This window comes from Ascidiella aspersa, chromosome 2, assembly GCF_963924565.1.
Source record: "Ascidiella aspersa chromosome 2, kaAscAspe10.2, whole genome shotgun sequence".
Lineage (NCBI taxonomy): Eukaryota > Metazoa > Chordata > Ascidiacea > Phlebobranchia > Ascidiidae > Ascidiella > Ascidiella aspersa.
Window position 1 is genome coordinate 22747755 of NC_139448.1, and position 27941 is coordinate 22775695.

The 27941-nt window shown below is 34.3% G+C and overlaps 1 protein-coding gene across 1 annotated transcript; it reads right to left on the reverse strand.

Moving 5' to 3' along the window:
* LOC146164345 (uncharacterized) lies at nt 1-27941 on the reverse strand. Its single transcript, XM_083382482.1, has 14 exons — nt 27786-27941; nt 25597-25719; nt 23913-23984; nt 15903-16629; nt 15634-15682; nt 13127-13227; nt 11937-12049; nt 11770-11839; nt 11586-11683; nt 10262-10351; nt 10129-10198; nt 9954-10064; nt 9741-9882; nt 1-399 (listed from the first exon to the last, which is right to left on the reverse strand). Exons 1-14 carry the CDS (start codon nt 27939-27941, stop codon nt 204-206), a joined length of 2118 nt encoding a protein of 705 aa, XP_083238608.1. The 3' UTR covers nt 1-203.

The following is a 27941-nucleotide window of genomic DNA, read 5'->3' on the forward strand; positions in this document are numbered from 1 at the left end:
TGTAGTACATCCATGGTTTTTATGCCTAAGTATTGCTACCAACAAAAGTTAATTGATAAAATAAATTTGCAATCCGGCAATATTAAACATCACTGAAAATATCGAGCTTTTCCAGAAAAAAACAAAAATAAATCTAGCAGTACGAAAGTACCATTTTAGCAAACTTAAGTGGAAATATTTTTGAATTTGTCTTTAAGTCAGCATCATCGGACAACAATCCGAATATCATTCGGAAAATCTTCATAAAGAGTCACTACGTAAGGCCCTTTGTCGTAATCGTCATCCTTGTATTCAACTTCGAACTCTTCTTTTTTTGCATCAAGTAGGCTCAATACCTTTCCGTTATACCACTTGCTTGCACCGTCAGGAGTTTGCCAGCGATGCATAAATTTTGTGCCCCTACAATATATAATTTGTAAAAACTAATGTAAGATGCATGCATAAATTTCGCATAGGCCTATGTGTACAACAACTAGGATCTACCCCTAGGAGATCGCTTTGTTAACCAACGATAAAGTAAAACATCCGATCTTTCGAAATTCAATCTAAGTCTGGGCCCTGGGGTCTATATGGCGTAATTGGTACCTTTAAATTTTCAAAAAGCACATCTTTTTAACGTGTCACGCTGCCCCCTACTTTGTATATACACATGTGCCAAGAAAAAGAGCCTTTTTGTGAGGCGACTGCGTTTTTAGGGCGACGAATTACACTTGTAGATGGCAGATACCCTCGTCCAAATCGTTGAATTTATAATTCAATGAAGTTTCTAATAAAGGCGATTGTGCTCCAAAATCAACATTTGAAAGGTAAACATTACGACAATATCTAACGATGGTACGTGTAGCTGTCCAGCAACAGTAACATGGTTCTGGCAGAAGTTACTTTTAAACTTATTTTAATGTTAACTATCACGTTTCTAATAAATTTCAACTAAATCACCATGTTTTTTATAAAAATAAACCAACAAAACAAATTTGTATTATTGAAAGACTGAAATATTATTAAGCCTACAGAATTCACCGGGGCAACGCGTTGATGACTAATTTCCTGAGGGGAAAACCTATGTTGGGCATCGCAGCCTTGAGTCAATATCACTTCAGGTAACAATTCTGCAACCGTTTAATCGTGGAGAACTACTGCTATTCGGATTCGCAACAATATTCAACGAAAGTGTCAGCTTTCACATATGTCAAAGCCGTTAGGGACATTTCAGCTAATGAAATAACTTTTAGCTTGCAATCATCTATATTAAAAAAATATTGCAACACTCTTAATCAGTTTATTGAGTGGTTTGAGACTCTTTATATGGGCCAAGATTTAATTTCAGCATTTTATGTTTTTTTTGTTTTCCATACTTTTTAAGTTGCATAGTACCAAAATTCCTGCGAAATTGCTTTAAATGGAGACTTTTTGAATAAATTTAAATATGTTAGCAAATTATATTGTGATTTGTTATTATTTTGTCATAAAGTGTTTTTAGAATACCTGACTATTATTCTTCGCAGAACAACCTTAATATAATGCTACAAAAAACATAGTAGCCAACAATCGGTCTCAGGGTTTCCCAAATATTATAATTTAGTGTATACCAAGCCATTAATCCCCAAATTAGACTAATCGACTTCTGTTTAGGGAGTTTGGGATTGTCCACATAAAACAAATTAATTATTAAAATACATACACAAACTAATCAATCAACATTCCAAGTCTGGCGCTCGTGGAGTGCGGAGCGAAAAATGGCAAGCAGAGCAAGTTACGCTCAGGCAGTGAATAAAAATGCGGCCAGCTTTAAGAGGCCGAATTGCTTAAGTATGAGGACAGTTAATTTATTGAAAAGAGACGAAATTCTGAAGTATGGACTATCCGCTGAAGAAATTAGTTGGGATTGCAGAAATGCGAGGCCAAAACGTCGACATAACTTGCACCAATAGACAAAATGTTTTGGAACTTTACACAAAGCTATGCGGAGCAGAATCAGTGAAATTTGTTAAACTATACGAAAATGACAAGATTAACATCGCAGTTGGCTGGGTGCCTATCCCTTTTCCCAGTGAACTCATAGCAGAGGAAATATCGGCAAACTATGGAAAAGTTGAAAAGGTGACACACAGGAAGGACAAGATTGGGTTGCTAACCGGAATGAGAATCTTGACAATGAATTCAACGGACGTGGAAGAAAACCCTTTACCAAGTTATATTAGGATGGCGGACTGTGAATTTTACGTAACATATCATGGGCAAGTGTTCACTTGCAAGTATTGTGACGATAAAGATCACAAACAAGCAAACTGTCCCAAACGTCAAAAAGACTTTCCTCGGCTAGTAAAAAGACAAGAAGAGCACAAGCAAGCCAAAGCACACGGAGAGACAAACGATAACGCAGTTGCCCCCCAATCTAGCGCTGGCGTCAACAACGCTGATAACAATCCACACTCTACAACAGCAGTAAGCAGCATTCTAAACGATGCTGATAAGAACTCCCCGGACTTCAACTCTGAAAACAACGCCAACATCAAGTCAAGCACACCGAAGCTTACCAACAACTGGTCAAGGAAAAGGCTGCAACGAAACCCAGACGAGCTTCCTAACAGCAAATCTATTAGCCTATGTGCGACCAGAATTTCGCTGACATGCCCTGGCTGCCAAGCTGAAGCTGTGGTTTCGGCTCAGTCGAAAACTTTCGTTTGCTGGAGTTGTTCCAACAAGTATTCCGTAGCAATGAAGTGCTGCACGGACGAGTTATTTCTGGTCGAAGAGGGTAAAGAAACATGTCAATGTCCTTCATGCGAAGGGACATTGAGACGTATGCCGTGCTGCGATGAGCTCCAGCCAGAATACAAGACGAAGGAAGATGTGCTTGAGTGCATACAGTGCGAAAGGTACTCTGTTGTTTGTAATTGTTTTACTGTTAACTCGCTACCTAAGGTTACCATGTGTAAAGCGTGTAGTAATACCCATTGCAAGTATAAGATAGTCAACTGTAGTTGCGGGAAAAAGCATTCCTGTCTTATGGGTCCCAATAAAGCGTTTAAATGTGATTGTGGCATGGAGTCCGGGTGGGACATTGATATTGGTGTCGAACGCGTTTAAATACTATTTTTATGTCTTTAAATATTATTTCACACAACGTTCGAAGTTTAAACATTGCTATGAAAAGAAAATCGATTTTTAATTTTTTACGTCGTAAAAAGTGTCACGTTGCCCTTTTGCAGGAAACCCATGGTAGTGCTAAGCACGAAAAGTTATGGTGTATGGAATGGGGAGGGGAAGCGTTTTGGGCGCACGGCACCTCAAGCAGTAGAGGGGTGGCAATACTAATCGACAAAAACTTATCCTATTCCGTCTCAGGCACACGGGTAGACCAAGAAGGTCGATACTTAATGGTTGAAATTACCATAAATGCAACCCCAATAGTAATTGTTAATGTTTACGCGCCGAATAAGGACGATCCAGAATTTTTCATCAATTTATTCGCCGTACATGACAGCTTTTTCGATGCCCCAATAATCATGGGAGGGGACTTTAATCTAGTTCTGGACAATGTCCTAGATCAAAATGGAAGTAAAAAACATCGTAACCGAAAAGCAAGAGAAAGTCTTTTGCAATATATGACACATTACAAACTAACAGATATTTTTCGCCACAAATTTCCAACAGTTGAAAAGTTCTCAAGGATTCAGAAACTACCAGCGGCATCATCGCGTTTAGATTTCTTTTTAATTGACGGATCTCTCGTCGAAAACGTTAAAAATGTAGACATAGTCCCCGGTATAATGTCCGACCATAATATGGCAACTCTAGGGGCTGACATTAACCCAGCACCACGCGGTAGAGGCTACTGGAAAATTAATACATCACTATTAAATGACAAGGATAAAATAAGAAAGGTAATCACTTATTATAAAGCAGAAAACCATATAAAAAAAAACGACCCACAAGTAAGATGGGACGCCTTGAAAGCAATTGTTCGGGGGAGAAACTATTAGATATGCGGCCGAACTAAAACGAAGGCCAAACATTAAGCAAATCGATTTGGAAAAACTGATTGGCGAGACGCAAGACGCTATTTTAAAGAACTATGAAACAGAATTAGGCCCCTTGCACAAAAAATTGTCCAAACTTAAATCGGAACTCGACCAACTAATGCTGCGCCATAACGCGAAGTAGGGCTCGCTGGGCAGAGGAGGGCGAGAAAAATACAAAATACTTTTTAAATTTGGAAAAAAGGCATTGCAAAAAAAAGGGCATTAACAGACTTTTTGTAGATGATAAAATAATAACTGACCAAAACAACATTTTGGACGGTCTAGTTGACTTTTACAAGCAACTCTACAAACAAAACGGAGATCTATTGAACAAAACCTTAATCGCCTTAAAATTAAAAACACTAAATCTCCCCAAAAAAAACAGGAATGATCAATATAGATAATTACTTGTTAGCCTTACATACGAAATGGATCTCTAAACTACTTGACGAAACGCGGAAGCTGATTGGAAACAAATCGAAGGCCCCTTTATACAAGGTAACAGATTAGAAGCGCTTCTTAATGGGAACATAGGAACAAACAATGCAATCACAAGGCGTATACTTCCTATGCGAACGTTACGTTGCGCAATAACGGCGTGCAAACAACTCTTGGAAATTATAGATCCAAAGTCAAACAGCCTTCCGCTTTGGCTAAACAAAAAAGTAAAATTCCGCTCAAATGTTTTTTTTATGCCATCACTTATAGATTCCAATATAATTTTTCACCAGGATTTATTGAATAGAAACGGCGAGTATCTACAATATGACACATTAGTAAATAAATTTAACTTTACACCTAAAACACAGATTTTGTCCAATTCATAAAATTAATATCGAGTCTCCCAGAAGAATGGGATTCGGGTAGCGCAACAACGTTCCGATCGTATAGAACCCAAACATTAAAATTATTTATCCAGCAGTATAACTCCACCAAATCGGTTTACGAAAAAATACAAACAACAATTCTCTTTCCTCCAAAAGCTCAATTAAAATGGCACTGGACCTTAAATTGCAGGAGTGCACGTCTGCCATGGGAGAAAATTGACCGCAACCTCTACAATTCAACAATCGAAAACAAACTAAGAAGCTTTCAGATAAAGTTTAACTTGGGCGGAATTGTTACAAATGACTCCCTTTATTCGTTTGGTAAAACCGAATCTAACCAATGTACTTTTTGCAAAAAGGCCACGGAAACCCTGTACCACTTGTTTTATTTGTGTCCTGTTACGTGTCTATACTGGGAAAACGAGAGTGCGTGGTTAAGTACTAAACTACGAATATCGTGTGTTTTTTCCCGCGAGCAATTACTCTTTGGAGTACACAAAAACGAACCGTGCAAAACATTTGTGAATTGTGTCCTTTTATGCGCGCGATATGTTATTTATCAATATAAATATGCCGACACTGTCCCGACTATGTTACGCTTTTTACCACCCGATCCGTTAGAAATCAGTGCATTTCTAAGCAAAAAGGTCTACGACAATCAGGGCATCCAATGGCAGAAAAGTCTAGACTTTTAGACCTTGAGGTCCTGGCAATGCACTGATTTGGACCTTTAGGTAAACTCCCGGCGTAGATAAATTAAAAATATTCATTAAAAGTTCAGAAAAGATAACAAAAAGTATGAGATAGGATTAATAACACTTGACCCACCTAAACCCTAACGCTAACCCGAATCCTAACCCAAATAATGTGCGTTATTTTAATAATTCTTTAAATGCTGGGGAAAAAAGCCCAAACTCGGATGGTTTCTCGTCCATTGTATTTAAGATTATTACGTCACAAATTGAGGTATTGGGGCCTGAAGCGTTATAATTATTAAATTATCGCACATTATTTGGGTTAGGGCGCTGGTTAGCGTTTGGGTTTGGTTGGGTCAAGTATTGTTAAACTTAATCTTCTTATGCACATTTGTTAATGCACATTTGTTAATGCACATTTGTTAATGCAAATTAGTGCATTGTCCAAGACCTCAAGGTCTAAAAGTCTAGACTTTTCTGCCTTAGGATGCGCTGATTGTCATTGACCTTTTTGCTTAGATATGCACTGATTTCTGACGGATCGGGTGTTTTTACTGTTGCAATCTTCTGTGCGAACTTCCGAGCGATATTCGGCTTTAAAAAGAGGAAGTATGACAAAAGACAAAAGTAAATGGTCGTTAGCTGCTTGGGAGCTTCACTATTTTGATTTGTTTTTCTTGTTCGTTTTTTTCGCTATTTATTTTATTAAAAAAAAAAAATCAATCAATGAATACAACAGTGAACTTGCTAATTAGTTTCACATGCTTGCATAATACTGCATTTCGATACCATAGATAAAAGGAGCTCATCAAGGACGATGGTAAGTAGGTGTTACTACAAAGGAACTTATTTCTTATAAGTAGGGCCATTACTTTTTTACTCCAAAATTTACACGTTAAGTGAAAATATTTAAATTCCAAATCGTTTGCACAATGCACAAAAAGTGTGGTCAAAATTTGTTTAAGCCTATTAAGATTTTTTTTTATTAATTTTCTGCATTACTTATGTTTAAAATACTATTTAATATGGAATAGTGGTTCTCAAAGAAGGCCACTTGGCTTTCTTAGGGAGAAATTTAAATTATTATTTATCTAGTCTAGAGACCATTGTTCTACTATCTGTGTACCAGCCGTAATTTGGTGGTTTCAAACAAAAACATACACCAATTCAGGAATTTTGGAACATATACAATTACAATATGTTCAAACAAACTTGCAGGTGATTAGTAAATCCAAACTATTTTTCTTGCAAAAGTTAAAAATTCCTATACAAAAGTGGAACTCTAGGGACACTATCCAATATGTTCAAAACAATTGCAATACTATGGGGGAAAACATAATCAATCATATTACTTGTATAAATTTATCGCGGTTGATGTTCAAAACTGAAATTTAAAAATTAAACTACTAATTTAATCTTTGGCTTTCATTTTTCAGTATAAATTTGTGAACTTTTAAAAATAGTAATCAAAGTCCAAAAATTTACGCAAAAATCCAAGCATAATTGCCTTTATTAACTTTTACACTGTATAAATTATCCTGACAGGAGTTTCGAAAGACAGTTTTAACCAGTACAAACTACATTTCAGGATTTCTTTTCTGTATGTATTATGCTACAACTCTCTATGTCTTATGATCCGCTATAGTGATGGTTAACCGAAGCAAGTACCACAGAATTTGGAGGGGCTTCAGACTTTTCAGGAAAATCGCATAACCACAAAATAAAAAAGGTATATATAAAAAGTCATGATTTCCAATAAAACTATCCATAAAACATTACTTCACTCACGGCTGAGTATTCCGCAAACAAAAAAAACGTTTCGCCGAACCGCTGAATTTTTTTTTAAAACCTACAAAAAATTGCATATAACAATAAAACTTTCTTCGCTCTCTCATTTCTTGGCTGCTTATGCATGTGTGTATTTTTTACTCATATTTTTTAGCAACAACAGCAACCTCATATTTATAGCAGTTGCTCAAGACATGTTAATGCACTAAAACAGTGGTCCAAACCTTTGGACAGCGACTCCAAGGCATGCGACAAGACGTTGTGTGGAGGGTTGGGGGGTGTCTATGACCCTTAGTAGCTATTTAAGGTCCCCTTGTTTTATTTGTTAAAGAAAAAAACAATATAGGCTAAAGGTAAAAACAAAACTATAAACTTAAAATTTAGCAGGGGTTGGCAACCTGAACCAGTCGCGACGCAAAAAACAAAACTCAGCTAGGTCTGTTGTTAAAACATGTGGTTTTTAGGCCAACTTATTATAACTGCCAATCAACTAAAAACCCTGGATTTTATGCATTACAAAAAAATTTACTTATATTTAGGAAGAAGGCAGCATGCACACTAAAATGCGTTCGTTTTTTTGGATTTAATTTGGCAAAAGTTTTAATGTAGAGGTGACATGAAGGCAAACAATGTGCACATGGCTAAATAAAGCAGATACTTATTTGGCAACAGGTCTTTTGCCTAAAAGTTCCTTAAGAACAAAATAACAACAGCTATCTAAACAGCGCTAGTTTTACACTGGTTAAACAAATGCTGATCAGGTTTTAATTTCACAAAAAAAGTTTTTTGATTTTTTTATAAGAATATAACAACCGCTATTTATACTGATTCGCAAATTGTCCAAGAGAGCTGTCCGTAGTTTACCACTACTCAACCTAAAACAAACAGAATATAACAGAAAACAATTTTGCAACAATAAAATACGACAAAAAGAGCAAAAAACGATAAAGTCATTGTATAAACAATAGTTTTTTTGGTATTGCAAATAATAGCTTTCTGTTGTTTTGAAAATGTAATTAATAAGCTTAGAAAAAATGAGGTTGAACCAACATGGGAAATAATTCAGATAGCGGTAATACGAAAGTGCACAACACAAAAAAGCAGTGGGAGCCCTGTTAACAAATGTTCATCCTCAACAATACGTCTCTTTTTTAACCTCTGGAAAGTGACAATTGACCGGCGAGCATGACATGCAACAATTTTTTGGTATAGATACAGCTAGAGAAGTCTAGGATGGATTCAATGCATGCATTACGGCCCAAAAAACCATCAAGCTATGACCCTTAGTAGCTATTTAAATGTCCCTTGACGGTTTTGTCACTAATCGCCACCTCAACCTTTTAGTGCAGCCCGCATTTGTCCATTGATATAATAACATTTTTCTATTAACAACAGTACTTCCATTTTAAATAATTATTGACTTGCCAGAGTGCAATTTTAAGCTGTGTAGGCCTTGAGTAACACCTTACAGCCTGTGCAGAAGTGCCATTTATTTTCACATTGATCTGTATGAGTGTGACTGTAAAATATTTAATTATTTGTCTTAGTAAGTAAAATTTTCATAATTTTTTGCGTTTTGTCAATATAGTATACAATGAAAAATTAATATTATAACCTAAAAAGCAATGTTGTGAGTTGTGTCTTAAATGTATTAAAGAAGCCTAAAAATGACATTAAGCATAAAATTAATTTTACGATCAAGCAGATAATGATGGCCCTAACTATGTCCGAAAAAGTTTTTTTACAATTTATAAAATTTAGTTGACAGAACAACTATATATTGCCTAGAACTTGCGCTATTGCAAATTAAATTTATAATATAAAATTAATAAGACTAAATGTTATATTGGTGGCCCAGTGCTATGTTGTTTTTGTTCTGCCTAAGCTAAGATTACAATTTTTCAGTTTTTTGTTGATATTGATCACAAACGGATACAATTAATTTTTCAATTTTTTGTTGATATTGATCGCAAACGGATACAATTTTAACAATGCATCTGCTGCGACTGTGTAATTCAATGAAAAGAGAGGTTTGTCCCTCAGGGGAATCCAACCAAATTTGCAAAACAATTTAGTCATTGGTCGTTAAAATACTAAATAAAAGGAACTTTAAGTAACATCATCATTATGTGATTTGTAAAAACGTTTTGAATAAGCTAATGCCAGCATTGTTGCTTGTAATTTATATTTGACGAGGCAAAATGCAGAAAAAAACATTTTTAAGATAAGAATTATTGTCACTGCAAATGTGTTTCAGCTACTTTTGCAAAGTTGGCCCTTTTGACATAACATTAAGGTTAATGTTTTGCAATAGACATTAAACATCTTCATTCAACATTATAAACATAATTATTGATTTAATAAGATATTTTCTGCATGGTTTTAGTACCCAAGTAAATATGTACCGTTTAAACCAACGTTTGCCATCTCTGGAGTTCCACATGAATGAATCTTTACCTTCCTTTCGACATTGCTGAACATAACTAACCACTGGAGGTGATTCAATATCATCCACCTGCACTTCAAGGTCTGGCGAGAAGCGCTTATCTGCAGTAGAATCTTAGGGTTAACAATTCAACAAAAAAATTAAAAATTGAATGATTGATTTATAAACTTACCCATATATACCATATATCCTTTGCTTCCACAAACAGATTTTTGATGAGCACGAAAGCCCACCACAGTTTTGAACACCAAAAAGCAGTTGGGGCATTTTATTAATTGTGGAACTTTATTAAAAAAAAAACAATGAAAGTTATCTAGACAATTCTGAGTGTAAGTTCAATAACTTACCTTTAACTGGAGGATATGGTAACTTAGACTGACACATGACCTTTGCAGGCTTTACTGCTCCACTTTGTGCCTAAATATAATCTACATTAGGAGCAATTAAAAATAGATATTGGGAAAGATTCATTTAAATTACCGGATCAGGCACTATCACTTTTGTACATGAATCCAGACTGAGCTTCTTAATTTTAACTTGTGGTACTGATCGAAGATTAGTAGAGGGAACCTAAACAAATACAAAAATCAAAGCACTTATATAAACAGAAAAATATATAAATTACCAAAATCTTTTAAAAACAGTTTTGACTATGACAATAATATAGATTATGTTTAAAACATTACTTGCGTGACATAAGTTATGCAGTAGAATATAGTGTTTCACTTCTAGCATACTAGTTTATAGGTGCTTTGGTTATTCAAGTAAGTTATTTTTTAAATTACAAAAAATATGGCACACTTGAGAATTGAGAATCTCTTGAAGCACACAGGTGTTCCGCCACACACAGTTTGAGAATGACAATTTTCAAAAGCAGTAGCAATTAATAATTGAAAGTCAGATTCACTATGAGTATATGGATCAAGGTTTAGTAAAAAATACCAATTATAAAAGCATGATATATAATGTATTGTATCCATCAGTGTTGTTTGGAAACGAATTAATTGAATCAGACTCATTCTTCATAAACATACCACCAATAAGCCTGCTGGAACACATTTTAACATATAGTTATGTCAATATTTAACTATTAATTTGTTTACCTATAACTGTTTTAAATACTTTTAGATAAGACAACTATAGATTCTTACTACGTTGCTTAACATTCAGCAAATGATACTATTAAGTGATAAGATCTTTTCTGCCAATAGCAGGCATTTATTCGTTTAAGTAAGTACTAAATTGAAAAATGAGCTTAGATAGAGGATGTATAGTATTGAAAAATGAGCTTCAATAGAGGATGTATAGTACATAGCTCAGTTTTTAAGGGAAATAGTTCAAATCTCTAATCAGACTAGTTTTCTCTAATGTTGCCTTGCTAGTAAATCTATGCCAGACAAACCGTTCCAAAATGTCGCACGGCGGTATTGGACAAACAGGTTAAATTATAATCCATTGCTCTAACGGGATTTGCCACACAATTTTGTGTAAACAATTCAAAGACATTTTTGACGTTTGTTTGAATCTAATTGGAAAACAAAGCAGTATAAATCCCATCGTCAACACAATAAAAAAAAGTTAAAAAATTGTCTTTTAATGGCACATTCTAAAAACCAAACTTAAGCTTGATATAAAATAAATTGAAAGACCAGTGGAAAAACAAATTCTTTTTTCAATGACTATTTAATGTGCAAATCAATTTAGAGTTACACAAATAGTTTAAGTACCTGCAAAATGGTTTCAATTAACCAATATAAATCACAATTGTAAAAGGTACTTTTACTTGGTAATTACTCACTCTTACCTTATCAGAGCCGGAAGTAAAATACACCTTATTTTTGTGCTTTGTTTCCAAAGGTTTCACTCCTCCTTCTTGTGACATTAGATTTGAATTAGAAGAGGCTATATAGAAAGAGTAATGGTTTACAACGAATGTGATTTCACATACTTCATTCTGTTTAAAAAATTAGATATATAACAAATACAACCTGGTGATTTAGAGAAAGATTGTACAACGACTGCATCATAAAATAAACCATCTTTGTACTTTGCAGCTACCTAATGATAAACAATCACAATGGTAAAGTAACATTAGAGTTTAATTCAAAAAGGATTGTTTATGTGCCAGATATGACAAGTATGAATCAACACTAACCTCAGTCCCAGGCTTGAGGTTCCAAGATAGAACTGGCTCATCATCTAAAAATGTTAAATCTTTTCTTTTGTCAATCCACATTTGAACTCCGTCTTCAAAGCGAATCAAAGCACCTGGAAGATGTGGATAGAACAGCACTTTATTTTAACAATTTGGATGTACGCGGTTTGTCAATCAGTTTAACAAGGTTTAAATAAGTATATATATATATGTGTGTGTTCAGGATGGGCATTATAATGTCAAACAAAGCTGCATTAGAACTGTGGTTCGCACACTTTACTTCGTGGATCCCTTTGGTTGTTGGGGTAAGTGACAAACCAAAAAAGTAAATTAAAAAAATATGCTATCAAATTACTCTAACATTAAAATATACCAACCACTTACAGTACACAAGTTACGAAATATAATAATTTCAATAAAATTTAATGACATATAGGGCTCTAGCTAACACAATTCATCAATGATGTGCAGTCCGCTGAAAAATTCCTTAGGGACCCCAGTTTGAGAACCGCTACATAATACATTGTAAGCAGCATCTAAAACAGGGGTCGGCAACCTGCGGCCCGGCCCGCCGATGGAATTCATCCGGCCCGCCACCTCTTTGAAAAATTAGACATGAGTCGATTTCACAAACTTTTTGACTATTTTAACTACTAAGTGCAAAAAATTTTACCATCGAACCATCTTTTTACGTGCGTCACGGATTTTTTTTTATTTTCGGCAATGTAATAAAAACTTGCAAGAAATGCAAGAATACCCTAAAAACAATCGCACTCGCTTCACTTGCCAGGTGGGTATTGACTTAAAAACTAACAAACACCGACCTAGATTAACTTTAAATGTTATCGCATTTCCTAAAATTATTTTTATTACACTTTTATTAGTAGTACGGATGACGACGTGTGAACTCGAATTTTAAACCAAACCAACGCTTTTTTTTGCGCTTTGCGTCAACACTTTACTCCCCCGTAAATGTAATTAAACACATTTTAAGGACAAAAACGGCCCGGCTGATTCACAGTTGTTCTAACATGAAAATAACACAATTCTTAGTTATCATTTTGTGCGGCCCGTGGAGACCTTTCTGAGTTTGGTTTTTGCCCGCGACTAGAAAAAGGTTGCCGACCGCTGATCTAAAAGAATGATTTTACACTTGAAATATATTAAGTTAATATTGACTTTTTAACTACCTGATTTTCCATTGAATTGAAACCTGTTTTCATCTTCAATTGTTTTCTGCAAGAGTGGACTTTCACTTGAGACAGGTAATTCTGCTGTGTCATCTAAAACACTGCACAATTCAAAAGTGGTACATACAACCTTGAAAACTGATGTTTACCACGCAAAAAAGTTGCTGTTAGGTTCCACATTACAGCACGTTGTCATTAGTAGGGATGTTTTTAAGTAGAATCCCCAGGCTTTCTAAAATAGTAAGTTTTGAATCTAGAAAAATGCATTGCAACCAATGTGCTGTGCTGTAAGACCTTGCAAGGCTTGTTTAAATGTACTGTCCATTAACCAGTAAAATTAACATACAAAAAAAAAGATTTTTTTTCAAATATTTTGACCGTACAGGTCCTTCCACGTTAATTCACCAGGCATGACCAATAGTTCCAGTTTTTTTTTTAATTTATATTGAAATTAGTAGAACAATCCTTCCTAGAAAAATGATATATTTGTTATACTTAGATTATTTTTTTATCGTGAGATATGACCTTTTTGTAAGGTCACTGTTGTGTTCATTAAAGCAAAACTAAAACAGTAAAGTGTATAGGAGTATCAGTTCCTTACATATCCTCTGTAATGCAATTTTGTAGATGGGTTAAATAAGTTGTAAAGAAACATCAGGCATCCTAACTGCGAAATCTGTTGGTTATTCAATTGTTCTAAATCGAATAAAAGACTTCGAGCAAGGGAAAATGTAAAACAGCGATTTTCTTAAGTTGGCACAATTTAAAGAACTAAAAGCTTCCATAATTTCATTCATCTTTCACAAACATGCCTTGCCACCAAGCGAACCAGTGAAGATGAAACTTTTGCACTGGTGGCCAGTGTTTTGACAAAAAAGATTTAACAAACACACACCCTGGTTTGTGGGTAGCCATTATTATCAACAATTCCTGGCATTTTGCTACCCCATACTGGAGGTTAGCTTTGCTCAAAAATATGTGTTAGTGGATTAGGCACCCAAAAGGACCAAGTGAGTATTTTCATTGGATAGAGTATAAAGATATTTGTTGGGTACCATTTGACCACTTTCTATGTGTGATTTGAGCACTTGAATCACATCTCACTGGCCTTACAAAATAAAAAAAAAATAAAAATCATCTGTTAATAATCAACTACTTTTTATTAATTTATTCCAATTGCGTAAATTTTTTTGTGGTATGAATATCTTATTTTCACTTTCCTTTCTTTTGCAGTGACAGGTTATTTACTTTTTACATTAAATGTGTATAAATCAATAGTAATTATGTAGTAAAACATAAATGGCTGAATTTTGTAAATCAATGAACCAAATCTTACTCACATAAACGAATAATGGGTATGATTTTTATGTTTGTATATATTATTTAGTAAAACTTTATCTTTCTAATGAGATACTTTCAGGCAAAATTAAACTTAAGGGAAGACGATTGAAATTTGTGGTCCGCCTGAATGATTCTTTAAACTAGGTGATTAAAAGTGGGTTAAACAATGATAAAACATATATTTTGACATTATTTGTTATTGTCAAGTTGGCAAGAAAGGGGATTCCTATTGCCATAAAAAGTGTTTTTCTCATCACCACTGTTTTTGCTATACTGCATCACTGTTTTTGCTATACTGTTTGCAACAACAAAACATACCCTCAGTTAAACAATCATTACTGAAAAAGTACTTGACAAATTTCAGATTTTATTTTCAGATTTGAGTTAATAAAGGGCATTCTAGAGTTACTGAAAAGTTTTGCAAAACGCTTGCCAAAACAGGGTTGTACAAAAATAGTTGGTTTCTTGTGTTTGGGCATGGCAAAAACATGTTGATTTTATTCTATAAATTAAGCTTAATATTGTGCTGAAGTTGCCAGTTTTGATTCATGGTTTTTGCAGAGCATGTTATGGTTTAATGAAAATATTGTAAATAGATTTGTATATTGTCAATATTAAAACCTCTTGTTTGGTAATAGTTAATAGCGCTCATCTATAACATATAACACAATATATTCTGAAGTAGTACAATTGTGGTGATTGATTTTCTCAAGGACAGAATAAGATCTATATTTACACGAATATAGAACTCACAGCGGCTTAAGTCGCTACTCGTACGTTGAAATAGTTAAGCCGAAAGTCATGTTTCGAAATATTTTTTTAACAAACTAAACCACCAGGCAATTAGAGTGTCCAAAAATTGTAATTCAATTGTTAAGTTTAATAGCATAATCTTTAAAGAAATTTTGCTTTTGCAACTTAACACATTTAAACTGCGAAATCTCTGCATTTGGTTTTATCTGTTAAGCGCTGTCAAATGATTTCAAATAAAACCTAATAAATAGATAAAATGTGTCATAAAAGCAATTGGTTGGTGGAAAAAATGAACTTGTTTTTTTGCATATACATATTTACATAAAACATACATATTTTTATTTAAAAAATAACAAAGCAACAAAAAACAAGTAAGAATTGAATGTCAAAAAAATAAAACAAGCATTACTTACTGTAACTTCTTTACAATGGTATTTTTATCCTCCATTTTTCTTTTTATTGCTGAGTGAAAGTCAAACATGTATGTATATATATTTTAAAATAGATTTAACTAAAATATTTTGGTAACTAGTAGTTAAATTTTTTTATATAGTTTTGCTAGGTATATGATGAGAATTTAAGCAGTGTATTAGTAAGAAAGCAATTAATGCTAATAATATATGTAAAGAAAAAAACATATTTAAGTACATGCAGTTGCAATTATAATACACAAAATACTTACTAGATTTTGAATCTATCACTGCAGTGCTTGTAATAACTATTGGTTGATTTGAATGGTTTTCATCTGCTTTGGTTGGAATTTCATTTGTTTTACTATTGGTTGTATCTTGTAAACTGGGACCCTTACAAGTGTTTTGAACAAATGGTGCTTTGTCAATAGTAGAACAGCTGGTCACCACAACTGGGGGAAACAGTGGCTTTATCGCAGATATTGTCAATGGTTTTGAAAACAAACTATCTGATATATTCAATGGGTTGCTTAAAGATGTTTTGGTTGCCATAGAAATGCTACTTAACGACTTGAAAGGGACATGATATACAGATTTTGATATTGTTGTCGGTAGATTTGCAGAACTTTTAAAATATACAGACTTTTTATTTCCTTGCAACATTTCTTTCTTCAATATGTTAGATTTTAGTGGCAATTGGACATGACCTTTGTTTGTGGAATACATTGGTTTATTTACAGATGTCAAAACTGTTGGTATCCTTTTAAATTTTGTTGAGTGAGGGTCATGCACCATGGTAGGCAATGAATCTTGACATAATACATCACATAGCGGTTTTGTTGAAAACTGTTTTTTGCTTTTTGATGATTCTTCCTTTGATGCATGCTGTGACAGTACATGTAATATTTGCTTCAAATCTTTACTTTTAAAATGTTCATCCAAAGTGTTTTTATGTGAATGATTTGAAGAATAAAACCCACGTTTGACTGCTCTGCTACTCTAAAACAAAAAAACAAACAACAAATATAACAATAATAGTAACTTGATGACATATATGACATAACCCAGGTTAAATAGGGAATTAAATAGCTTTAATACTAAGGCACATAAGCTTGGTATAAAAAATGTATTTTGACCAACTGGTTCTAATCTAGAAATGTAAAATAAATGTCATTGCGATAAATGCCAGTTTTGTTAGCTATCACTAGGGATGTTCAAAGTAGAATATCGAATCCAATTCTGCCGTTTATTTTTGGGTAATTGGAACCGATATAATTTAATGGTTTACCGCCGATTGTTGCGACTAATTGTACAAATGCATGTGGTAAGTTGGCCTGTCACTACGGTGACCAATTTATAGTGCTTGCTTTAAACGTAGCCTCGTAGTGCAGTGTCAGCGTTTTTTTCGGGTGACCAATTACCGCGTTTCGCGATAACGTTCGTCTAATAATTAAGTGTCAATCAAGCATTATTGGGCAAGCGACTAACGTGTAATGTCTGGTGTGGAGTTCGCAATTGCCCTAAATTCGTTAAGTTGCAAAAGTAATATTATGTTGTAAAACAAAATGTGCTATAGGATTACTTAAGGTCAACTTTAGGCCAATATTCAGCGAGGTTATGCAGTTATGCACAGTGTAATTGTCAAGAATTCGTTACGTCAATAGTAACTTTGTATTCTTTGCAGTACATTATTTGACTGCATAACAGATCATGTTAGTCAAAAAAGAAGCACTGAAACCCAACAATGCTTTAAAAAACAGGACCGAATTGCTTAAGACTTCTGTGTGCAGTGTTTCATTGTACTCACTATTGGCAAAAATATAAGTTTTGGCAACAACTTGGACAGTTGACATAATACAGTTTACAGAACTGCTTCAAATGACAGTTGTTAAGAATGTTAAACATATGGGAGATTTTTTTATTATCATAATATACGTATGTCAGCAAATTGTTTGGGCGATTTATTGCTGTGATTGTAGGCCCTGTAGGGTAGATTAAGATGAATCCCTTCCCCAAACAAAACCAAGGTTAGATAATTTAATAAAAATATACTAGGATTCGCTATTCTGGATTCGTTATTCTAGATTCGAAACCTATTATTCTAGAATACCTTGGGATTCTACTTTGAAAATCCCTAGCTATCACAATCTTGAATGGTAAATAAACTCCCAGAAGCCGTTAAGTAAAGGCTTCTTCACCACAAATACATATTATGACACATCTTCCCTATTAAGGTTGTTAAAGACCATTATGCCAGAGATGATAATATAATTGAATGATGTGCCAATTAGAAATGTAACCCAAAAGTAGTTTTACCCACAGGCCTAACAGTTAACACATTCTGCATATAGCAATTTTATGTGATGTGATAAACAGGAAAACATATAGCCTAAATTTTGAACAGAAAGGCTAATTTGTACCTTAAAGTGGCATGAACCAATTCAATATTTTCCAAGATAACATGAAAAAACTTAAAAATACAAGTCAACACAATTTTTTGCACAAAACTTTATAGTCGCTTTAAGATATTCATTTTAGCTTTGTATAATCGAGCTATTAAAGTCTTGCCTTATCTGCTCTGTGAACACAACATTCAAGATCAAGATCCTGACAAGAATGGCAGTCTATAATAACAGGAATGAAATACTGAAAAATTACTGTTGTAAAAAAATAGTTTAGTATTCTTTTACAACATAGAACTAGAAGGCCTTCACACAAGAAAGTGTGTTTCCCTAAACCAACCTAATGAGTGCCTATTGTTGATCTTAAAATGTGTCTTGATAAACAACAAAAACAAAGATATTTTGTAAACACAAAGCCATTAAACTATAAAAAATGTAGACCAACTTCCAAGAATGTAGACCAACTTTTCTAGCATAACATTGTATTTCCTATTCAGTCACTTAATATTGATTCCTATTCCCAGAGAAGGGCAAACGGTTTTATCAAGACCTCAAGATGGGATTGTATATTATAATGTTTAATTACCCCTGGAGCTTTATTTGTAATTGTGCCCAGAGAGGTCACACAAAGTCACAAAAAAGGATTTTGGCACTGTCTGTTTGAGTGTATTTCACATTGATACCAATCAGCATTTTTTTTACCAGGGCTTATTTCACACTATACCTAAAAAAAAAAAAAAAAAAAAAGTAGAATCCTCAGGCTTTCTATTAGTAAGTTTTGAAATGAAGAACAGTGCATCTCAACTGATGTGCTGTGCTGCAAGACCTTGCAAGGCTTTTTTAAAGTACTGTAGAATTAACATAAAAAATTGTATTTTTCGGCATATTCTAATGAAACACCACAATACAAATGTAACTTGATTAACTTTCAGTCTTATCAAAACTTTTCTAAACATATGCCAAAATAGTTAAACAGAGAGTCATGTTTCAAAATATTTTTTTAACAAACTCAACTACTGGGCGATTAGAGTTCAAAACGGCTTACTTCACACTATTTCTATGTAATTATTGAGGTCTTACTTATGTTTTTCAGGCGACAAATGTGAAAAAAAGTTTTGGAATTAGGGGCCCTAAGAAATCCTAAAACTAACATCATTTGCCTTGAAAACAAAAATTGTTCACCAGTGTAATGTTTATGCCAAGCCAAATTTATATTTTGAAAACTGGAAGAAACTATATGTTAAATCCCACACATAGCTGGTGCAGCAAAAATGTAAGAAGCCATCAGAACTCTCAGCCAAATTATTTCTAACGTTGGACTATTGCTGTCTAATTTCAATAACTTTGTGGCAGTTAAGGTCTCTATCCATGTAGTTTTGTCAACGACGCTGGGCTTGGCTCAGCAAGTTTCAATGCATTCTACAAAGCATAACATACTTTAAAGGGGGAGGGGGCATTAAAGCACACCAGACATACCATGTGAAGCAGTAACAAGAAACAGAATAACAGTCAACCGACCGACAAATGTTCAACACTATATATCAGATATAGACAATTCTTTATCTGTATACAACAATAGTTCATTAACCCCAAATGGATTACATGTTGACACTATCTTGAGTACACTGTCTAAAACGCCAAAAAAAAATTACTTGATTTCACCAAACTATTTTAAAACAATTTTGTACTTGGTGTAGAAGCACAAAAGGTAGTATATACATAACAACATCCGCTTTTGTATAGAAAGGTCACCACACAAAACATAGAAAAAACAAAATAACATATGTTATCTCCTTACACCAACCATCAAAATGGTGGAATATAAAGCAATACCTACAATGGGTGAGATAGCCGAACAGCCGGCAAGGCCATGCATCATTCTCCCATTTCCCTATCCCCGGGTTTAGGGCTTATCATAATACTATGGAAATATATTTTAATAATATGGTAAAACAGAATACTTAATTGTTTGTAGTTTTGCTTTATAGGTCTCATTGTGTGTTCTGAAAAAGCAACATTTCATGCAACTCATGTTGCAATAGCATTTTCACTACAATATGCCGATTTTTGTTGATTCTAGCTTCTGTATTGCCTAACGTTAACAATAAAATGACCATATTGATAAAAGCAAAGCTTTCTTCAAAGGTGGTCTTCTTAAATTGTAAGTTTCATTTCATTCTAACTGCTTATCTCTTCTTTTTCTGTATCGCATTGTATACAAATACCAATTGATTACATTACCCTTAGTAGTCGAAGCAAAATTAAATATATTAAAGAAGATATATTATATTGCCATATAGCTTGTGTCAGTAACTAAGATTTTTTATGTTGATAGCATTGTTGATGCTAAAAATGTTTTTTTACTTGATGTTTACAGGACTCATAAGCCCCGTCAGAAATGCTGCAATTTCACTTTCTTTGGTTTTGGCTGCTTCGTGAAATCCAAAAGACAACAAGGAGGTAAAAAATGGTTCACTTAGATTAAAAACGCCTGGATGACAAGTGGACAACATTGCACAATGGATTTGACTGAATGTTTGAAATATACTACATAAAAAATAGTTATAATATTAACAAGGCAAATACATAATTGGTATACAACAAATCATCAACTCATGGTGGTCACTATAAAAAAATAAATGTATGGTAAGTTAATCCTTTGTGAAAACTTTAATACTAAACAAATTATACTTTTGAACTAAAGTAAGCCAATGCAATATGCATGTATCAAGATGGCTTTGCCACCTAGTTGCAAGAAAAAGTTGCCTTTAAGGTGGCGATTTGCATGCTGCAGACTGTTTATACCAGGGGTCGGAACCCCTGGCAAGATGATTTTGCATGGCACGCCAATTGATTTAACGCTCATGTTATATCACCTTAAGAAAGCGCAACCATTACATCACTACCACATCATTAACATTACTAATACATCACTAACACTAGCGCTAACTAAATGGTTGCACACATTGCCAGTTTGTGTCACAAATAAGTGTCTTAACTGTGTTGTATTTAATATTATTTTTTGTGGGCGTACTTGTTGTGTACCACTAACCGTTCGTATTACGTCACAATGCCCCAAATTTGGCGTAACGTTTACTATGTTAAAGCAGGGCATTCTACATCAGTGGTTCTCAACCGCCGGTCAGCGTTCACTTTCCTGCCGGTCAGCCAAATATATTACAAATTTATATCTCAATTGCAAAAAGCAAGATGTTGAAGGCTGCTTGTCCATCAAATTTAAAACTTAGCCAGTTTCGTAATTTGCAGCATTGTGACATAACATATAGTTAACGTCTACTTTGGACTTCATCTTACGTCACAATGCTGCAAGTGTTGTGCCCAACTATTTAAAAGTAGGCTACAACTTGTATAAATCCTAAACTTTAAGATCCGTTGTACGTGAAAAACTTCAATAGAACTACGTATGATATCAAAAAGAAAGCAGCAAATTTCTCATTACATAGAAGTTTTCACGAAAAAAATATTCTTTAGATAAATTTCCAATTTATATTGCTCGAAATAATCATATTTATAATAAAGTTTAATAGAAATTATCACAGTCATAGTGCAATTTGCCACATAGTATGCATATTACCTTTGGGATAGATTTGTTGAAAAGAAAGAACACATAAACCTATCAAAACAAGGATAAATGTCATTTTGGGGGGAAAATTTTTGGCGTTTGCGTAATTCAAACAACCTAAATATACTTTAGGCCCTAGGTGGAGAAGCATAGCCTCCTAGTACATCCTCAATATGCCGATGCGAATGCGTTATACCTGTACATTTAACAGGAATGGGGAATTTAACGCAATATACAGGAATTCAATTCAAAATAGGAGTACTTGCCAAAAGTAAAACTGCCAACACATAACAATTGTATGATCAAAAATGTGTACTTTTTAAAATAATAAACAATCTATATGCCTTACACTGGCTTTTTCTCACTAAACAAGGTGCACTTCACACTACCGTGACTTTTTTCAAAATGGCATGAACAAAATTAATTTAGTTGCCAATTGTAGTGTGTAATGGTATTACATATTTCTTATTTCTAAAATAGACGTGGTTAAATATGTGTGGAAACAACCACAAGGTATTTTGTAAAATGGATCTTGAAAAAAAAAAAATTCCAAAAAAACTTTTTTTTAATTTTTTAAAATTATTATTTTTTTTTACTTAAATTTTTTGCTCTAATTTCTTTGGTTTTCTGGCTGATTCTTCGGCCGACATAGTCGCCAAGTCGCCAGCATTCTGCCATACTGTCCAGAGGTTTAAAAAGAATGCAGTTGAATGTGAAGCGTCAGAATCCTTTTTTTTTAGAACATAGATCCACAAAGTTGATGACGATAGCGCCAATTTACATTCATTTTATTCTGTATACATTTATGTGACACTGTTTCAGTTTCTGTGGAAGATTTCACCAAAATTGCTGTCTTTCTCTTTGGAAAGTCTTGCTGCACACCAATTGCATCATGTTGTACTAGACAAGATTGAATCAAAGCAATTGCATTGGGTGCATCAATATCCCACAATTTATCCAAAATCAATTCCTTTGGCTAGCTCTCAGTAAAAACCTAAGCAAGATTTTTTAGGCTTTATAGTTGCATTATTCTTTGTTGTTGTTTTGATACCTGTCATGTTCTGAAAAACAATTACTTGAACCTCACCTTGCGATGTGGTATTTGTTTGAATTAAGGGGGAAGCTTCTTTTGAATACAGAAAACACTACATAACTTGTCGACGAGTTGGCAACTTACTTCTACAAATAGATGGCTTAAAACAAGATGAGGAGTCTTTAAACACAGTCCGCAGCCCGCAGGATTAATTTTGTTTGCCCATGGCATATTTCCCCAATGAAGAGAAAATACAGTTGGAAGTTGCTGGATGCAGTTCAACACTAAATTTTTAAGCAAAACTAAAAAATCAGTTTTATAATACAGTCGTTTTTCATTTATTTGAAGAAGATCAAGTTAATAAAGTCGACAAAAATGATTTATGTCCTCGCCAATCGTCAGGCTTTACAGTTATTTGACCCTTTATGAAAAAAAATTGGTGACAAAACGGTTAGCACTAGTTGGAAGTCTAGGCTTTTTTTTAACTTTTTGTTTATTAGTTAGATAATTAATTTCTCATAAGATGCCTTAACGACGGAGGATAAAGTAGTATGCCCTAAAGACCTCAGACAAAAATGTGTATAGTTGCAACATTCTCACAGGATTGTAGAGGAAAGGTTAAAAGCTGAAAGTCAAGACCTCCATGTCAACGTTTAATAAATAAAAAAAGACAAACCCTATAGTTTTAAAACCCAATGCAAAAGTGGCAGCATATGAATGACAACCAACACTGGGAAGCATTTTAACAATAACTGTTCTATAGGAAAAATTACAGTCAATTTTAGTCCGGTCATCAGAAAGTCATTAACTTGTAATAGCCTTAGCTTATGCAGCCATTGTAAATATACAACCGGTGGTGCCAACATAATTAACAGTTTTCAACCAAAGTAAAACACTTTTTGAAGCGGTGCTTATCTGCAGTGATCAAAGCATATGTAAGCTGTGTGGAAAAATGTATGTGAGACAAACCAAGAATCTGAATGAAGGGTCTACAGAACGAAGAGAAAAACATTCAACTGCTAATAAAAAAAGCTGGTTGTTTACAGCACTGTGCTAGTGATCACATGTCATACTACAATCTTTCTTCCACGCAGTGTTACTTTGCTGAAACATGGAGGTTCTGCTTGCCAATAACTAGCGATTTTCCTGTTGTCCTAATTGGAGGTTACTGCTCGTGATCCTAGTCGTGTGATTTAATCAATCTCATTATTTTTTAAATTGAGTTTTATTTGTTTTAATTGAGACATAATATAATACTATATACCTTCTTATTATTTAAAGTGTTGCTGTTTGCTTCATCATTTCTTGTTGATGGAGTGGTTAATAGTGAATAAGCCTGAATAAAACATAAATATATTCTTATTAATTATATTAAGTTTAACTGTAAACATGGCTAGTGCTCTACAGCAGTTGTTTGCAACCTTTTTATTAACTGACCCCAAATTCCATATAAAATCAAATTAACATTTACATGGGATGTTCAAGGTAGAATATTGAATGCTTGGATTCGAATTGGTATCCAATTATGCCAAAACCGCTTAGTGTGCAATCGTTACCTTCAGGCGAAAGACTAAACCAAGACAGTGAAGTATGTGTGATTGATTTTGTTAGAATCAAGTTTAGACTATCAGCAGCGAATTTTCCTAATTTTGGGACCACGCTAAATTCCAAGCACGTCTCTCGCCACCTGCAATACTAAACGAAGATCAATTTTCCCGGGTGTTATTATGCCACGATTAGCGCAACATCTGCCTTCTACTTTGAACATCCCTACTCACTATAATGGCAAAACAGCAAGTTTTAGCAACAACCTAGACATGTAATACTGTTTACACAACTGCTTAAAATATGTATCGGTTGATAAGAATGTTAAACATTTGGGGAGATTTTTTATTACATTGTATATAGACTTGTTAGCAGATTGTTTTGCGATCTATTGCTGTGACTGTTGGCCCTGTAGGCCGTAGGGTCCCTGGACATGTATTACCGTTTACACAACTGCTTCAAATAACACGTGTTAGGAATGTTAAACATTTGGGATATTATGTTTTTATTACAATATGCACATGTTAGCAAATTGTTTTGCAATTTATTGCTGTGACTGTGGGCCTTATAGGGTATCAGGGGCGTATCCAGAAATTAAAAAACAAAAGGCATAAAATAGCGATGGTAATGACGTCATAAACAAGAAAAAAATCATCCGAAACAGCCAATTAACGTCCAGCAAAAGCGAACATTTAGACGCAAAGCGAACAAGTGCGTTATTGACAATCCTGCCAGGCGCCAGCAGCGAAACCGCTTAGTGTGCAATCGTTAACTTCAGGCGAAAAACTAAACCAAGACCGTGAAATATGTGTGATTAATTTTGGTAGATCCATGTACGGGATTAGGCTAAATTACAAGCACGTCTTTCGCCACCTGCAATACTAAACGGAGATCATTTTCCCCGGGTGTGTTTTCGATTAGCGCAGCATATGAAACTACTTCGAAGAAACGGTATAACTTTAATAATTAATTAGTTAATCTAGTTCAGCGTTTGATAACCGTTTGGGTGAACCTGGCGAAAATTTTTCGCACTTACACAGTTGAAATAGTCAAAAAGTGTTTGAAATGAACTCGTGTATAGTTTGTCAAAGAGGTGACGGGCCCGATGAATTACAGTAGGTTGCCGACAATATTCTGGATTTGTTATTTTAGATTCGCAACCTAAAGTTATAGAATCCTCTGGCATTCTACTTTGAACATTTCGATAAGTAATTTTTTAACTTATTAGACAAGCAAAGAAATTGTGAAGTTGTATAATAATTGTAAAGTAACAATGTGATTAAAAAATAGAAAAGTATTAAATAATATAAAATACTTGTTATTAGTGTAAAGCCAAAAAAGTGATATAGATTGATTTCTTAATTTAATACTGCCACCAAGTTTGAAAAACAAATGCAACTCACCTGCATGTCTCTAATGCACGGAGCTCCAATGTAAATGATAGGAAATGTTTTAATTAAGCTTTTTGGAGCATTTGCCAAAAGATCTGAGAATACTGGCAAAATTTTTGACTTCTCAGTAAATTGCTGAAAAAAAATTTTGAGTTTTATTTGGTTGAATTGGCTAAACTGCAACCGAAGAGGCGTTTCACATTGGGCGCACAACAAATTGCGCGAGCTCGACACATTGATTTTATCAAGCTGATTTTGACAAACGTGTTGCGAGGGCATTGACTCCACTTTTGTAGGGTTGTATGGTGTCAAGCGCAAATATTAAACATTGCGTTGTCATGTTTCAAAAGATGTAACGACACACAATACAACGGCAATATTGCAAAAACAATATAGTTTTGCGCAAAAAAAGTTCGACTCCCCCTGTTGCTATAGCCTGTTATCATATATAAGGCGTTGCGTAACGACTAGGGATGTTCAAAGTAGAATATCGAATCCTTGGATTCGAATCCAAATGAGATTCGAATCCAATTCTGCCGTTTATTTCGGGTAATTGGAACCGATATAATTTAACGTTTTACCGCAGATTGTTGCGCCTAATTGTACAAACGCGTGTGGTAAGTTGGCCTGCCGCTGCTGCGACCAATTTATGGTGATTGCTTTAAATGTAACCAGTTAGTGTAGCGTCAGCGTTTTTTCGGGCGACCAATTACCGCGTCTCGCGATAACGTTCGTCTAATAATTAGGTGTCAATCAAGCATTATTGGGCGAGCGACTAACGTGCAATTTCAGGTGGGGAGTTCCCAATTTCCCTAAATGCGTTAAGTTGCAAACGTAACGTTGCAAGAGGTGCTGGATGTGACCAAATGCGAACTTATTCTTTGCAGTACATTATTTGACTGCATAACAGATCATTTTAGTCAAAAAAAGAAGCACAAAAACCCAACAATGCTTTAAAAACAGGGCCAAATTGCTAAAGAGTTCAGTGTTTGGTGTTGCATTGTACTCACTATTGGCAAAAATATAAGTTTTGGCAACGACCTGGACAGGTGACATATTACAGTTTACACAACTGCTTCAAATGACAGTTGTTAAGAATGTTAAACATATTGAAGATTTTTTTTTATTATAATGTACACATGTTAGCAAAAAATCCCTTCCCCAAACAAAATCGAAGTTAAATAATTTAATAAAATTATACTAGGATTCGATATTCTGGATTCGTTATTCTAGATTCGAAACCTATTATTCTAGAATACCTTGGTATTCTACTTTGAACATCCCTAGTAACGACTAGTTTAGAATGTATATATTAGCCAACGCTTTGACATCTAAGTCAGTAGTTTTGGGAAGCGGGCCTTTGTGGTTTAGCAGTCAGGACGTTTGTGTTATGTTATCGTCTGTAAGTAACTTTTGTTCAAGTTATAAGCGTTGGTGTGGTGTTATACAACTTTCTCATCTAATAAACTTGGTTGATTGGGCTGATTGTGTGGTCTGTATCTGTAGTATAAACTCTTAGTATCAAGGTAATTTAATACCCGGATTTTACGAACTCACACGGTTGCATCCTGCCGGACAACTGTTAAGGTTTAGGCGCTACACAAGTGCGCGGTAGGGCATAACAAGGGGTGTCCAACATGTGGCATGCATGCCAAATGTGGTAATAAAATATTTGTAATTAAGCCAAATTTGAAAAAATGCTAAATTTGTTATTCAGCCATTTCCATTGTTTATTCACAATATTAGACAACTAATACTTCTGATATTATAACATTATACGTAGTGGAGGCTAGCATTCAAATAATTATATAGCTTGGTGTGAAGTTGCAATAGTTAGCAGTAATGTGCATTTCGACCCTGGTTCAAACAAGAGATGAAAAGGGCGTTTTGTGCTTTAGTTTGGTTTTACATTAACTTAAGACGAGTGACCCAATTACACTAAAAACACTGCCCCTCCCGACAGTGAGTTACACCATGACAAACACAAATAAAAAATAATCATATCACTCCCAAAAAGTTGAAGGGATCCGAAATCCCCCCATCCCACCTGGATACGCCACTGCATACCAATATATCAGTAAACGCCGAATAACAGCCAAAATTATTGGTAGACCGATATATTTTATATACAATATATATTTGATACTCCTGTCTATCTTTAATAATAATCAAAGTTTCCAATCTGAAACACAACAGCTTACTCTATCTGCAGGACTATCTTTTTCTTCAGACTCCGGCAACTTTTTCCATTTTTTGTCTTCGTTTAGTTGTTCAAATGTTGTATTTTCTTCAGTATCAACTATAAATTCTTTATGTTTTCTTAAATTACAAGAATCTGCAATATTTTCATTCTCCAT

Excerpts from the sequence above, each read along its gene's own strand:
- LOC146164345 (XM_083382482.1), bottom strand. The coding sequence starts at position 27,941 with ATGGAGAATGAAAATATTGCAGATTCTTGTAATTTAAGAAAACATAAA. Across the intron at positions 13,228-15,633 it reads ACCATTGTAAAGAAGTTACA|TGTTTTAGATGACACAGCAG; the intron begins GTAAGTAATGCT and ends TGAATTGTGCAG. Across the intron at positions 10,199-10,261 it reads AAGTGATAGTGCCTGATCCG|GCACAAAGTGGAGCAGTAAA; the intron begins GTAATTTAAATG and ends GATTATATTTAG.